Consider the following 16282-nt stretch of genomic DNA (forward strand, 5'->3'; position numbering starts at 1 on the left):
TATAACATTTTTCTAAAGTATTCTGTGGTCATTGGTCTATTCAGGTGTTGTACTTCTTCAGAGGTAATTTTGATAATTGATACTTTGCTAGGACATTTTCCATTTTCTCTAGATTTTTAAATTTATTACCAAAGATTTTCATGTATGATGCTTTTATGATTTTTTATTCACTTCCCAATTAGTAATTATTGTATTTCTCATTCTAATGTTGCTTTTCAAATTTCCTGCACTGTCATAACAATAACTAATGCTTATTGATCACTGATCATGTGCTAGACACTTGGTTCAACTGCTTTCCTGGTACTAACTCATTGAACCCTCATGACAAGTTGATGAAGTAGATACTCTTAAAAAAAGTATTTTTTTCTAATTACAGTTTACATTCAATTTTAACCTGATTTAGTTTCAGATGTACAGCATAGTGGTTAGAAAGTCATATATGTACTTTACAGAGTGGTCCCCCAGTATTTCAGGTACCCACCTGGCCTGCATTGTTATAATAATATTATTGACTATATCCCCTATGCTGTAATTTACATCTCTGTGACTATTTTCTAACTACCAATTTGTATTTCTTAACCCCTTCACCTTTTTCACCTATCACCTCTGTCAACTGTCAGTGTGTTCTCTGAAGTAGGTATTTTTATGATCTTCATGTTATAGATGAATTTTTCACTTTTGGGTGCACAGAGAAGTTAAGCAATTTGCCACTAGGTCACACAGCAGCATGCAGTTCTATATGCTGTCTACTGGTGTGTGTGTGTGTGTGTGTGTGTGTGTGTGTGTGTGTGTATGTGTGTATGTTTAGACAAAGCCCATCATTTGAGTACATTATTCTAGGGTTTAGAATGAAGGGGAAGGTGAAACAAATAACAACTGTGTTGGAGCTGTGGGTTCCTGCTCAAAACTCTTAACTAGGGTGTATGGTCTTTTAAAAGTTCTGTGGCTGGGAGGTGACAAGATTCCACTGGCAAAGAGTGGCCCAGAGGCTTGGGGCTGTGAGCTCCAGTGATTAGATGGATTCCATGTTATGTGACCCTTTTGGTGACTTGGTCCAAGGTCAGCGAATTGCCTTGAATGTTCATGTTCACTCAGACTGTGAGAGAAGTTTGGTCAACACCACAAAGTAGACACAAAGAGGGATGAAGAAAAGAATGGCAATTACCTAAAAAGGGGAGGTTCTACTCAGCGCAACCCCACAATGTGCAATTTTGTATGAAAAGATATATGTAAAAGGTCTCCTAGGACTGACTCTCTATTGCTTCCAGAATAAAATCTGAACTCTTTAGTTTGGCCTTCAGGGATTTCCACCACCTGGCATCAACTGACATTCCAAGTCAGTCAGCTACTGCTCCCTTCGGGCACCACTGAAGTGTCTAACTAAGCTCTTGGCTCTATAGGTCCTGGTATGCATCATGAATGTACTTTCTCTAGCTCTGGAGGATCCAAAGGCAGTGAATACATCAAGCTCCAGCATATCACAATATTGTTTTCAAGTCTCTCCTCTGAGCAGCAGAACTGGGAATTTGAACCCAGGCAAATCTGGCTCCAGGCTCTTAACCCCTCTGCACAGTACCTGTGCATCTTAGCAGGCATGAGGTACAGTGACTTTGCCACTTGTCTTACCTCCCCTATAGGACAGCAAGCTCCTCCAAAAAAGGCTGCCGGTGTGGGTCTGGTGACCTTTGTACCACTCAGTAGATATGCCATGGCTATTTGCTGATGGGTGAAGCTAAGCCAGAGCTGGCCATGGCATTGTTAACTTTATCAGAAACATTGCAGAGAGGAACACAATACTAGGTAGGTGGGTTGGGGAGAACAAGGGTGAAAAATTTTGGAACCAAGGTCAATGCTGTTGTGATATTTTAAAATGTGGGTAGGGAGGCTGATGTTTGATAAATGACGCAGAAGAGAAAGCAGATGCAAGTTCAGAGAGTACAAACGGAGGTAGGCAAGAGAGATGCTGGTGGAGCTGCGGAAGTCTGTAGGCTCTTGGAGACCGGGACTATACTTAAGGCCTTGCTACACAAAGTGTAGTCTCTGGACCAGCAACAGAGAGCCTGTTTGTAATTCAGCATCTCAGGCCCCACTCCAGACCATTGAAGCAGAACTTGAATTTTAACAAGACCCTCAGGGGAGTCAAGTGCATATTAAAGTTTGAGAAGCACCCCCAGTGATTGTAATTTAATTGGTTTGGGGTGGGGCCAGGGCATCTATATTTTTAAAAGCCTTTCCAGGTAATTTACCATGCATTGGGGTCAGAGCTGCCGTTTCGGCCTTCCCTGGAGACCTGAGGAATGAAAGATGGAGGAGGGCAAGGCATGGAGCATCCCAGCTCTGCCAATGATAGCTAAGTGACCTTGGGCACATCACTGAATGTCAAAAGAAGAAAGATTAGACCAGTGGTTCACCAAATTCAGAATCAGAAAATACACATTGTGGATGAAAAAAGGGCCACATACTAAATCTGACCAGCTCAGGGGAGGCCACCAAACCCAGAGACCAAAGTAACTATATAGGATGGTCTGAATGAAAATATTCCTAACTAAAAGCCGATCATGTTGGAGAGTCATTTCCTAGGCCTGTAGCTTCCTTGACAAATGTAAGTCTTTAAACTTGAAATTGACTATTGTGTTTCTGCATTTAAGATAACATACCTTTAATATGTCAGAGTAATTTTCTTTCCAGATCCCCCAAAAGCACAACCTCTAGCACCAGAACTAAGACCATATAATTATCTTGTTGCCCACATACCACCTCTATGTGATGGAAATGTTAGCTCTCCTACACTCACCAATGTAAAAGAAGTCTCTGTCTCACTTTTTATCCAATCCTAGAGAGTTCTCTGCTTTTCTTTCTCCTACCTCCCTGATCTACCACCAATGGATTCCAATGTAACCTTCCTCACATCTCTTCCTTTGATTCTAATGTATAAAATAAGCTGCAAAACTGCCATTCTCCAACACATTTTCCCAATCCATTGAGATTTTGCTTTCTGGTACTTGTTGTCAGTTTGGATCAAATAAACTCTTATAAGAATTTTTTGTAGGGTGGATGTTCTTTTGTTGACAACATTCCTGGATCAAGTGAATTTTAATTCCCAGGTCTGGGCTTAAAAATTCAGCATTTAAAACAAATATATACATATTTTTTATTGATTTCAGAGAGGAAGAGAGAGAGAGATAGAAACATCAATGATGAATGAGAATCACTGATCAGCTGCTTCCTGCACATCCTGCACTGGGGATCGAGCCTGCAACCCGGGCATGTGCCCTGACCGGAATCGAACGGTGATCTCCTAAATCATAGATCGACTCTCAACCAGTGAGCCACACTAGCTGGGCTGGATTCAGCATTTTAAATAAGTTCCTTAGGGGATCCTCATGATGATTTTGTCAGGCTCAGAAAGCCAGGATCTGTAAATTCCTCTGGTAGATTGGATATAGCTCCATGATGACCAGTCTAGCTCATGAACAACCCAACAAGCAACGGATCACAAGATGTGACACTACAAGGATGGGGCACTGGTTGGGGAAGTTGGAAATGAGAAAAATGGATTAGTGGAAGTCCCCAGATTCAGGCTGAGGTATTTACCAGTTAATACAGACGCAGTGTGCACTATGGCCCTGGACCAGGGCAGATCCACAGAACATTTAGAGCAGTGGCTCCCAATACTGAAAAACACATCAGAATTACCTGGAGAACTCCTGTGAACACCAGTACCCAGGTCCTACTCCCAGAGTTGTTAGACCTCTAACCCAAAGCTCCCTCTGCCTTGGGGCAGAGGCCTGTTTAATCCCTGGCTCTGCCTCTAAACGAGAGTGGTGGAGTGCTGCACTTGGTCGTGGAGCACCCGGGAGAGTGGCCCGGCTCTCTCTACCAGAGGGACTCTGGGCAAACCCCCTGCCTGGCCTCTGTGGGTCTCAGGTTCCTCTACTGACACAAGGGGGCTCGAGGTTGAATCTATCTTCTTAGAGTTCTCCTTCCAGCTCCAGCATCCTGTAATTCTGTTGTGAGTAGATGCCACCTGTTGGCCCACACAAATGGACAAGTGGTATGAGCCTCAGAGGATCCACGTAGACATAACACCTAAGTCTACAAGGTGCTCTCTCCAGGATTCCATGTGCCCCGCCAGGCACTGCAAAGGCAGCTAAGACCGTTGAGAGCTTTTTCCTTTAGAGCAGTGGTTCTCAACCTTCTGGCCCTTTAAATACAGTTCCTCATGTTGTGACCCAACCATAAAATTATTTTCGTTGCTACTTCATAGCTGTAATGTTGCTACTGTTATGAATCGTAATGTAAATATCTGATATGCAGGATGGTCTTAGGCGACCCCTGTGAAAGGGTCGTTCGACCACCAAAGGGGTCGCGACCCACAGGTTGAGAACCGGTGCTTTAGAGGTTGATGGCTGTGCCCTGCCACATAGCTGTGGTGTAGTAGCCTGGGCGGTGCCTACGTGTGTGGACTTGGGCCTTTTGACCCCCCCCCCCCCTCCATAAAAGCTAATGTGGCAAGGCTTCCTTTCAGAATGAGCCAGCATAACTCCCTCTTCTCCCCACACCCCCCGGTGGTACTGGTTTCTTCCAAATCTGTTTGATAACTTATGAGGAAATAGATCTTTCCGCCTCAGTAGCAACAAAATTGGTCTTTGCATCTGTGAAAATTATGCTCTGGATGGCAGCAATCCTGAGTGTTAATCAAGTATCAGTCACCGACATGAGTGGAAAATAGAGCTGGAGTCTTTATTCAAGTCTTGTTTTGAGCAAAGCAAAGCAAGGCTGATTGTGGAGGAAACCAGCTAACAGGCTGGAAACAGCTCAGTGGAGTGGAAGGAGTGTGAGCTTGGGGCAGAGGCCTGTTTAATCCCTGGCTCTGCCTCTAAATGAATGTGCTCCCTGGGCCTCAGTTTTCCCACCTGTAAAACACTGCCACCCCTCAGATCACAGAGGGACTGAGTGAGAGAAGGTGTGTAAAGTACGTAGCCCATGCAGGCCCTACACACAAGCAGTGACTTATATTAGACACACGTGGAATCCCTGGGGACAATAAATCTACTGGGAGAGAGTCATTTTCTTGCCAAATATTGGTTCTGAATGTATTTAGCATGTGCTGTGTCCATAGCAGGTGAATGAATATTCTCCTTTGGTTCCCATTCAAGTTTCTGAGCTTCTGGTTCCCATGCAAAGGGCTGTTCTTCTTATTCAGTAGCACTGCCCTGGTCCCCCTTGTCCTTGTCCCAACTGCCTACCAGATACTATGTCCCTATGCCCCTCAGATCTTTTTTTTTTTTTATAATATATTTTATTGATTTTTTACAGAAAGGAAGGGAGAGAGATAGAGAGTTAGAAACATCGATGAGAGAGAAACATCGATCAGCTGCCTCCTGCACATCTCCCACTGGGGATGTGCCCGCAACCAAGGTACATGCTCTTGACCGGAATCGAACACGGGACCTTTCAGTCCGCAGGCCGACGCTCTATCCACTGAGCCAAACCGGTTTCGGCCTGCCCCTCAGATCTTACCCTCACTAAAGAGCCTTCCACATCAAAATGCAAAACCAGAATCTAACCATGAGGAAACAACAGGTAAATGAAATTGAGGGACATTTTACTTGTAATTTTCACAAGTGTCCAGGCTGTGAACAGCAGACTGAAGAATGGTTTCCGATTAAGGTGACTAAAGAGACATGACAATATGCAACATGCAATCCTGGATTGTTAATTTTTTTTTTCTCTCCAGGGTATCGGGCAAAATCTGAATAAGGTTTGTATCAGTGTAATTTCTTGATTTTTATAATTGTACTCCAGTTATGTAAAAGAATATCCTTTGCTTTAGGAAATACACATTGAAATATCGAGGGGCATAGGGACATAGTATCTGGAATGTACTTGCAAACAGTTCAAAAAGTCTATAAAATATTACAGTGTCTATATACACATACTCATATGTATGAGGGGGACTATCTTAGTGATTTTTTACCACTATTAAAACATATAAACACTGGCCATCCATAATCCATGATGAAATAATGACTCAGTTTGCGTTAATGAGAAGGGGCAAGGGACAGTGGTGGAGTGCTGGACTTGGTCGTGGAGCACCCGGGAGAGTGGCCCGGCTCTCTCTACCAGAGGGACTCTGGGCAAACCCCCTGCCTGGCCTCCGTGGGTCTCAGGTTCCTCTACTGACACAAGGGGGCTCGAGGTTGAATCTATCTTCTTAGAGTTCTCCTTCCAGCTCCAGCATCCTGTAATTCTGTTGTGAGTAGATGCCACCTGTTGGCCCACACAAATGGACAGGTACTATGTGCCTCGGAGGATCCACATAGCCATAACACCTACATCACAGGAATCCTCCTGCCAGACAGTGACCCAGTTGCGTGTCCTCCAGGCGACCTGAACCTGATTATGACTGAGCCAGAAAGCTGAGGCTCACCCTCCCGCTTCCAGAGGCTTCCTTCTCAAGTCTGGGGGGTGGGACTTTTGCACCTTGTGCCTCTGCCAACTTTTATTAGCCAAGCGAAGCACTCTGGGAAGTACTACATGAGAGCTGAGCAAACATCTCGGCGCCAGGTGTGGACAGGGCTGCCTCTGTCCCCAGAGCTGGGCCCACCTCGGGAAATCAAGGAGAGGGCAGGTAGTTTCATGAGCTAGCAGGGAGGACTCATTAACATGAACTCCCTTTTCCTGAAAAAAAAAAAAAAAAAAAAAAAAGGTTGGAAAAGAAAATTGTGAAGAAACAGCGCTCACATCCTGTTTTGGGGAAGGCCCTGAGTCAGGGACGGGTGTGGGGGAGTGGGAGCGGCCACTCAGGGACCTGGATTCTCTAATCCTCTGCAGGAGGGGAAGAAAGGAAATGGCACAGAATTGGCCTTTCACTTTGGAATGCCCACACTATTGTTTTCCTTATTAGATTTGTCTTGTTAATTGTTTTAAGCTGCGAAGATGTTAAAAGATTGCTGTGCATTCCTTCTGCACATGACGGCGAATTGGTGGAGAGATGTGAGGGAGTGTATTGAGTTCCAGAGGGAATTCCCTGTGGAAATTCCACAAAGAATTCTATCTGGATAGTCCTCAAGATGAAGTTCAGGGTACTGTTACAGTATGGGAGAATAAGCGAGGGTAAAGTGAAAATACTTCAAGTCAAACAAGAATGAGAAAGAAACTGTGTCTTTCAAAAGAAGTTCGATGATGCCGATGGTTTGGTTTTCTTAACTGATGCTTTTCAGACTAATTCTGTCCTTACTTTGAAAGCTCAAGAGTTCTAGTCTTTGGAGTTGTTGTAGTAGAGGGGGAGGTGAGAGGGAGGAGGAACACACCCTTGTCACGCTCAGGAAAGGGCCACTAAAGGAGTTGCAGAAGCTCCATCCCTGGATATGAAAGAAGGTATGAGACAGCATTTAGGCTGGTGGGTTTAAATCGGGGGTGGGGGGGGGGGTGGGGGGGGGGGGAGTGCTTCAGAATCACTTGGGGGTAGGGCCTGCGATTCTTTATTTCAAAAGTCCCAGAGAAGATTGTAATTCAAACCAATTCTCTGTTGTCACTCCTGAAGGCCCGAGCCCCCCCGCCCAGCAACTGCTGGACCTGTTCTGGACACATCTTGCTTGAAAAACGAATCAGCCTGTGAAGCTTGCCCCTGCGCTATAATTAAAAAACCTTAATGCACTTGTAACAGCTGTGCCCCATAGGAACCCAGTAGGCCTTCGAATGGCACAACAGGGGCTTTAACTGCTTTCTTGTGGTTTCTTTTTTCTGCTTAAATGGACCCCAGAACAGTGTGTATAGACTGCAGGTACTTTAGATAGAAGTTGGGTGGAAAAGTCTGTTTTGAAACAAAGGTAAAGTTCCCATTTCCAGTGCCAGGGCCTGTCCTGTCACTTACCAGTTAAATATGATGAATAATGAAACTTTATATTTACACATGCACTTTAAAAACGGTTGCTTTTGTCAATCACTCTTCTAAAGATCTGTAAGCCCCTCCTCAAAATAAAGCCCTAAGTCTTTGAAAGTGGCTTTGCTTTTTCTCAGTTTGCCATTCAAAGCTTTCCACGGTCTGGCTCCAGTGTGACCTTCCACACTGACCCCTTGCATCCCTCTTACAACCCACTCCTATCCCTTCAAGTTGGTTGGCTGCCTCATAGTTTCAAATTCTTCTTTAAGTTGGAATAATTGCATAGGATTATGTCCTCAGGATTGTGGATTATCTTAACTGCTCCCCAGTTGCTGAACATTTTTTCTGTTCCTCTTCTCTGAGTTTTGCTGGGAAGGGTGCAAGGAAGCATCTAGCCCAGTGGTTCTCCACTTCAGCCAGTCACTGGGATATGGATTGTGGGGACGGAGAGGGTGGGAAGTGGGCTATTTATTTTTTAAATTGACGTATACCATGCATACAGGAAAGGGCACAAATCACAGTGTGCCACCTGATGACACTGGGCACACAAAATACCCTCATGTCACCAGCACCCAGATCGAGACACAGAACATTATCAGCAACCCAGAAAGGCTGAGGGGAGGGGAGGCTTTTAAAAGATTCTTACTTTCTCAATCCTTTGAACATCCTAGATCTGAGGTGAAGCCCAGGAATTTGCATTTTTAAGATTTATCCTGGGGAATTCCTACACACCATCAGACTTGGAGACCAGGAATCTACCAAAGGCTTTCAAATTGCCCATAGGTGTCAATTTGGGATGGGGGTGGGGGCAGGAGTGGAGAGGGGAACTGTCAGACCTGCCTTCTCCTTCATTCAGAGCTTTTTGCATTTTCTCCATATACTGGCTACCGTCTATGGATAAAAACAATATCTTGCTCCACAATTCTGAAAACCAGTCAGGGTGCAACTGAAGAAGCAGCACTATAAGGATAGATACGGCTTTATATGCATTTGTCTATGTACTGTAGACAGATTATATATATATATCTGTAACAGGTATTCAAATCTTCACAATAGTAGTTTAGTAGTTGCTGGTTAAAAGACTTCTTTAAGGCTGCTGTTTTTGCATTTGACGCTGGGATGTAAAGTCCATGGGGCAGGCAGTTGGGAAGGAAAGAATGGGAAGTGTGGGGGACCAAGAACAATCTGGAACCTACAAGCCTTCACTGGAACCCTATGAAGATGGACTGAAACTTGTGTCTGCTCTTATTGTCTTTGACCTTGATGGCACGGATGTCCTCCAGAAGCCAGGTCCCCTCACCATGGAGCTGAGCACACACACCTGGCCCAGGAGTCCGAGAACCTGAAGAGGGATCCAGGGGAAGGTGTAGCAACTGCAGCCTTAGCCACTGCCTCATGCCAGGGAGGTGAGCCAGCAGATGGGTCTACACGTGACCAAGCCACCATCACCCATCTGATCACTGGTTCTCAAGCTTGGCTACATATTGGAATCACGTGTGGAATTTTAAAACAAACTGACATGAGGCCTAGCATCAGGATATGTGAAAGCTCCCTAGGCCAGCCTACTGTGCAATCGCGGCTGAGAAACACTGGCTGTCAACCTTAGTACTATTCTCCCCAACCTGAGGCCCAAGAAGATAAATTCTACTCTCTTTTTGTCCCAAGAGGAGCATAAAGAGCTCTGGTTATTTTTTCAAAGTCCCTAACACGTTTTTCTCATTATCCTGCTTTCCTGCATCTGGCTGTCCTCTCTTTGCACACCTCGCCACAGCTCCCCTGCAGTCCTCTGCACACTGGCTGTGCCTCCAATGAAGCCAGTGCCGGTTATCCTCCCGGTGTTAAGTGGATTAGGAGGGCAGTGGGCAGACTGAGATCATCCTAATGCCATCAAGCTCATAGTGAACTGAAGACTCGGATATTTTCACTATTAAGCTTATAAATAAAGCACCTCTTCCTCCTAGGCATGGACTAATTAAATGATTACAACACACACAAAGCGGTCAGCGAACACTTAACCACCATAATACAAGCAAGAGTTGGCAAGAGTCAGTGCTGTGGACTCGCAGGTGGCGGAACTCACTGCTGGGTCTTTCTCCAGGATGCTAAAAAGAAGGCTGAGAGGGGCCACTGCAGGAGGGGAGTGGGGAAAGAGTTCAGGGCCAGAAAGAGCTTGGGTTCAAGTTCCATTGCTGCCACTAACTAGCCATGGGGCTTGGGCAACTCGCCTAACATTTCTAAGCTTCAGTGTTAGCCCTTCCTCCTGCACAGGTCATCGAGAGCATCAGAAGAGAGAGGAAATGTGAAAGGTTTTGGGGGAAGAAAGTCTAGCAGCATGGACACTTCTGTGTGCATTAGTCCTGTTAGAGACAACACTGGTGCAAGGGAATGATGATGTCGATTGTGGATTATTTAGGCCCCTTGCTTTCCTTTTCCTATCTATGTGGCTATTCCTCATGAGATCTGAAGTGTGAGACTGGCACAATTGATTAAAATTAGTCTTTGGGATTTCCTTTGACTTCCTATTATTTATCCTCTTCTTCTCTCCACGACAGCAGACCATTGAAGACTGGTGAGTGCCCCCATTCTATACTCTTTAAATAAGTTTACATAGAGAGAACCTTTCTAAGAAACAACAGCAGCAAAGGAATCATTCATTGCATCTCTGGGAAGTAAAACCAGGGAAAGATCAGGCAGTGCTACAATATGCCTATTGGCCTATGTTTGTTGTTTAAAGTAGTTTTCTGCGCCTGAATCACATTTTAAGCTTCTTGAGGGCAATGCTGGCTCTTGAGCCCCCTTTATTTGGATCTCCAAACAGTACCTAAGACAGTGCAGTAGAAAGGCTATTGGCTGTAGGGATCCAAAATTCCAGGTTCTAATTACAGCTCTGCCCCTCAAAAGTCATTTTAGTCCTTCTCAGCCTCAGGTTCCTCCTCCATACACTGGGAATTACCTACGTCATGGGATTACTGTGCAGTGAAAATTAGACAGTGTGTGGGAAAATACTTGTATGATTCCAAAAGTGTTGTGCAAATGGGGAAAATGCGACAAGGATTGTTACTTCTCAAGAACTAGGTGCTGGCTGATTTTCTTGTTGAGGACAGGGAGGCCCAGAGCAGAGTGGTCCACCCTAGGCTACAGATGAGGAAACACTCAGGGGTGGAGGTGAGGGGAAGGTGATGGCCCCGGGAGCTGAGGAATGACAGCTGTGGCTTTCTCACTGCCCATCATGGGAGGTCTCTGCTCTCTCTCCTGCTGCAAGCTGGTCTCTTGTTCATTCATTCATGTTTTGTTTTTTCATTCAGTGTTTACTGAGTTCCTACTATGTGCCAAGTACTATGACAGGGGCTGAGAATTGAATGGTGAACAGCAGATGAAGTCCCTGCCCTCAAGGACTGAATCTCCCCTGTTTACACCCAAACAGTGGACTCGGCTTGTGCACTGAGAGTGTTGGACAGCTAGCTTTATGCAGCCCCAGGGACTGGTGTAAACACTGTGCTTTAGTGGGATTCTAGTTCTTTAGGGTTGTCCCTTACTGTTTTCCTACCCCAGGTTCCTGGAGTCCTGTTCTTGCCGACTTTACCCTCCCGTAAAACTCTGACTGACTTCACGTATTCATCCTAAGTGTAAATGCCCTGGCGGAACTGCACTTACCAGGGATGTAAGCCTTGAGGTAAAGGAATGATGTCTCAGAGGGAGAGATGTCACAGGTCGCCATAAAATCACACCACGAGGGCAGTCACTTCCGACTGGCATTTGTAGGGACAAAAGAAGTGGAGAAAGTGGGGATATTGGTAGGGAAAGTCCCTCTACACAGCCCTTGGTGGTTTCCCAAGATTACCAAAGATGAGGAGGTGCAGAGAACAGTGTGGCTAATGCCAGGGGGAGCTTTTATTTAGGAAGGAGTCTTGAGCAGCCAGAACCTAGAAAAGCGCCATCAGTAGAGCCTCTTTTTCCCCTTCTCAATTCTGACCAAGCTGCCGACAACCCCACAGGTGAATTTCCAACTTTTCTCTTAGTAAAAAAGGTAAAGTATCATTTATGACAAGATACTCTCCTAAAGCCAAATTCCTGAAAGGCTGTAGGTAATGTGAACCCCCAAGTAGACTCATTAAAATAAACATTTTTTTAACGGTAAAATAAAGCTCTGACACACAAAACCTACACAATCCCAATGTAGTATTGCCCTGGGAGTGATTAGAAAGCAGACGCCCTGGTAACCACCCGCAGATGAAGGCGGAGCACTTGGCCGGCCACCCCAGAAGCCCAGCTGTGTGTCTGCCCCAAGCGCAGCCCCTTCCCCTTCCAAAAGCACCAACACTCCGACTTTGTCCTTGTGTCCATTTGTGGTTTTATCACCCAAGTGTGTATCTGTGGACGCCGTGCTTAATCTTGCCCATTTTTTAGATGTCTCTTTTTTTAAGCGACCAGTTCTTCCTCTGTTTCTTGTCCTTACAATCCAGCCGTTGAAGACTCAGGCTGTCTAACCTAAAGTTTTCTACTGCTGGATTTTGTTCTTGGTGCACGTCAACACATTCAAATGCATTCATTCTTTTTTTTTTTTTTTTAAATGGGTTAATTAAAAAATAACATATTTCAATTGATTTCAGAGAGGAAGGGAGCGTGAGAGAGAGAGAGAGAGAGAGAGAGAGAGAGAGAAACACCAATGATGAGAAAGAATCACTGACCAGCTGCCTCCTGCACACCCCGCACTGGGGATCGAACCAGCAACTCAGCCATGTGCCCTTGACTGGAATCGAACCCCGGACCTTTCAGTCGCAGGCCAACGCTCTATCCATGGAGCCAAACCAGCTAGGGCCAAATGCATTTATTCTTAATGCTAATAATTATCTGTCTAAAAAAAATAAGCTGTATGTTAACCATGTTCTTATAGGGATACAAGGGAGCTCCCATTATAGAGGTAATGAGGCAGCAAGGGAAACATGATCTGGGGGGGGGGGGGGGGCTCTCTGTGAAACTAGTGATTTATGAAAAAAACTTTTTGCGATTGAAATTGACCAGAAAATGCTCTTTAAGGTCTTCCAGTGCAGTTTGCTTTAGTTGGAAGCACGTTTGGAACAGGACTTGGCATCATGTTATGCCCTGGTGTCCAGGATTGGACACCAGTAGGTTTTTATCAAAGACTATTGCATAAGAGGGGTCTGTGTGTAGTAAAAACCTAAGGAATCTAAACCACTGACCAGATTCACCAAATGTTAACAACTATAAAAGGTAGATGAAAGGAAGATTAGAGCTGGCCATTTACTATGGTTTGGAGCAAGAAAAGTAAGCTTAGAACATTTTCCCTTTTTCTCTGTGAACGTCTCTGGAATACCACCTCCTTTCCCCACAGACCCATGTTCCAGACCACCAGCTACCACACAGAAACAAAATACGTGGTGCCCTTTTCTTCTAGTCTGTTCTTAACTTCTTCCTACTGAGTGCCTAATTTTGTCAGCCCAGTTTGGAGCACTGGAGGTGAGATGATTGTTGAAGTAGTCACGGAGTTTCATTTATTCATCGTGTCTTTCTTATTCATCAGAAGCCAGCCCTGAGAGGATGAGTATGGGGCTCAGGTTCACTCTCAAGGCTCACACACAAACAGACTGGCTTGGTCAGGGCTTGGCAGGGAGGTGAGGCCTGAGCCGCCATGCTGAAGGGTTAGGAGTTGAGTGTGTGTGTGTGTGTGTGTCTGCGCGTGACAGAAAAAACCTCACAGAAATGTGCCGTTGCCCTCAGACGAATCTCGTACCCGAGATCCTTGCCTACACAGACAGCCCTATGGCTTCCAGAACATGGGGAGTTAAAAATAAAACAGCTCTTGAAACTGAAACCCAATTCTCCATGGCAATCTATTAAATAACTAAGGATTTCTAGGCCTTATTAAAATAAATGTTTAGTGTATTCTCTTATCCTCTGACGTGCACTTCCTCACTTGTCAGCACCTGCTGGCAGCAGCTGGAGTAATCTCCCCAATTTTGCTGTATGTGCAAATCAATTTGATTCCCCCCCTCCCCAAAGATAAAAATCAGTAAAGTGATTAAGTTACAATTAAGGCATGTCATTGAAAGCACAGATAACATGAAAAGGCTGAGAAGGACTTGCCCTGAGGTCATGACTAACTTCCTTCTACACAAGTTAAATGATCCCCCGCCCCCCATTCTCCTTGTCTGCTCTGCTGTGATGCTGTGGGTGATCATCAAGCTTCCTCTGACTTCTTAAAATCCTCTCCTCTTTTTGGCTTCCATCATGCTATCCATATGCCAGGTTCCTTTCCTGACTCTGGTTCTGGTTCCCTAATTGTTCATCCATCCATCCATCCATCCATCCATCCATCCAATAGATGTTTAATGACCCAATGTGCCAGGCACAGAGAAAAATGACAGCATACTTATGTCTACGGTTGAAAAAATGCTTTTAAATATATGATTGATGATTTTCTTGCTACCACCATGTGAGTTGGCTGTTCTACGTGAGGAAACAGGCTCTGAGAGGCTGTGATTTATTTACAATGGCACAGCCAGCAGGTGGCAGTCTGGACATGAATTCGGGTTTACCTCCCGGTATGAATTCACACGTATGGGTCAAGCATAATTTCTCAACTAGCCTCATTGTTCCTAACTGAAGTTCACGATCCAGTCAATACATATTTACTGAGACTGTGCTAGGCTCTGGGTGATGCAAAGACTGGGTCCCTGCCCTCATAGAGCTTGTGGCCTAGTGTGGGGGACAGACATTAATCATATAACAACACAATACACATTTGTTTTCAAGGTATGAGGGAGAGCTGACATAGTTATGAAAATCAGGGAAGTCTTCCAGGAGCAATAATCATTAAGATGCGTTCTGACGAATGAGTCAGAGTTAGCTTCGGTGAGGGTGTGGGGTGTGAAAGAAAATCATATACGGAGAAGGGAAAGCAAGGGCCTGGTGGTGGGAAGACCCGATGTGCCAACATTCTGAGAGGCCGGCTCGACTGGCATAGAGAGGGTGAAAGGGAGCCTGGCACAGGATGTGGTTCCATGACAGTGATTTTTTGCTTTTAGCTTAAGAACAATGGGAAGCCACAAGTCAAGAGAATGCCATGATTAACTTTGCTCTTGATTCTGACTTCTGTGTGGAGATGGATTGTGCAGGAGCAAGAGTGGAAGCAGGGAAAACAGCTGGAAGGCGTTTGTAGTTGTCCAGGCGAGAAGTGATGGTAGCTTGGACCAGGGTGGTGGTGGTGGTGGAAATGGAGAGAAGAATCCCACAGGTGCCCCCTGCTCTGCTCAAGCCCATTTTCTCCCTAGACCCTGTCACCAGAGTGTGCTCACGAATTTGCAGTAGGTGGAAGCTTGTCCACACTTCAGGGCTCTGCTGGGGTCTCCTCTCCCAGGAAGCCTTCTCTGGACAATGCGAGTCCTCCCAGATCTTTCAGAAGTCGTGTCTGTCTTCTGCACTGTCCGTCTCACACCTGATTCTTCGCTATGGCTTGGCTGTTCTCCGGTCCATTTCTGGAGATGCCTTCACTTCTCTTGTTGTCTTGCTTTCTCCCTTTGGAAAGTAAATGCTTTGTTGGCATTTGCTGAATGGTATCAACAGAGCTCCCTTGGAAATTACACTTGTAAATGATTACTCATGCCAATTGCCTTTGCTTCCCCTAAATTAAACACCGGTTGCTTATATCTGTCTTCATGATCTTGTTCTATCAAAACGTATGTCCCAATTTTTCTATTACTTCCTCTAAACTCTTTTCCTTATTTCTCCTAGTAGAAAGCAGCTTCAGGGGAAGGGAGTGGGGGTGGGGTAGGGGCAAGGAGTATAATTAAAGAGGGGCTATCTGACCAGAATTCCTATACCTTTTAATGGGGTATTTGATTAATCCTTTCTACAGGCACCATTATTCATGCCTTGATGGAATCTCATTTTATAGCCCTTAATACACGGACCCAATTTATCCACATCACATTGTATTCTAATACTTGTCATCCAAGTTATTAGCTATCTCCTCTCACTGTAAAATCAGCAGCAAGTTTGATTAGCTTATTCCCTGGGGGATGATAGCGGAGATAAGAACCGACACAGTACAATACGACCACCATGGTTCTGCATCCTCAAAAGAAGACTGCTAAGCGGAATCCACTGATGGAGCTGGGGTAGACGAAATCAACACCTGGCCCGGGGCAGGATCCCTGGGTTGGCCCCCGGAGCCATGGCTGCACATTCCTCCACATTCCGAATGTTCTTCCTGAGAGGCACAGCCCACAACACCACTTCTGCCTAAATCCCCATTCTTTCCCTACCAGGGCCTGGCAGGCCAGACGACCCAAGGAGACGCACAGTGCTACGGGTGGCTTTCTCCAGCACCACTGGCTCTAAGCAGCCAGCCCCGTCTTCCTCTTCTCTGGAACC

The 16282-nt window shown here is 45.4% G+C and overlaps 1 protein-coding gene across 8 annotated transcripts in view; it reads right to left on the reverse strand.

Moving 5' to 3' along the window:
- The window catches only part of ATXN7L1 (ataxin 7 like 1), a 221373-nt gene that overhangs the window by 103596 nt on the left and 101495 nt on the right, over positions 1-16282 (reverse strand). Inside the window, exon 4 of one of the 8 annotated variants that reach the window (XM_070424637.1) lies at positions 14208-15424. The exons of the other annotated variants lie outside the window; for them this stretch is intronic. Coding sequence (XP_070280738.1) covers positions 15339-15424 — 86 coding nt within the window. The 3' untranslated portion in view covers positions 14208-15338. Of the gene's footprint in view, positions 1-14207; positions 15425-16282 lie in introns of those variants that run through there. 8 annotated transcript variants of the gene reach the window in all.

This window comes from Myotis yumanensis, unplaced genomic scaffold (genome assembly GCF_028538775.1).
Source record: "Myotis yumanensis isolate MYYU_CA2020_CCGP unplaced genomic scaffold, mMyoYum1.0.hap1 SCAF_9, whole genome shotgun sequence".
NCBI classification, from domain to species: domain Eukaryota; kingdom Metazoa; phylum Chordata; class Mammalia; order Chiroptera; family Vespertilionidae; genus Myotis; species Myotis yumanensis.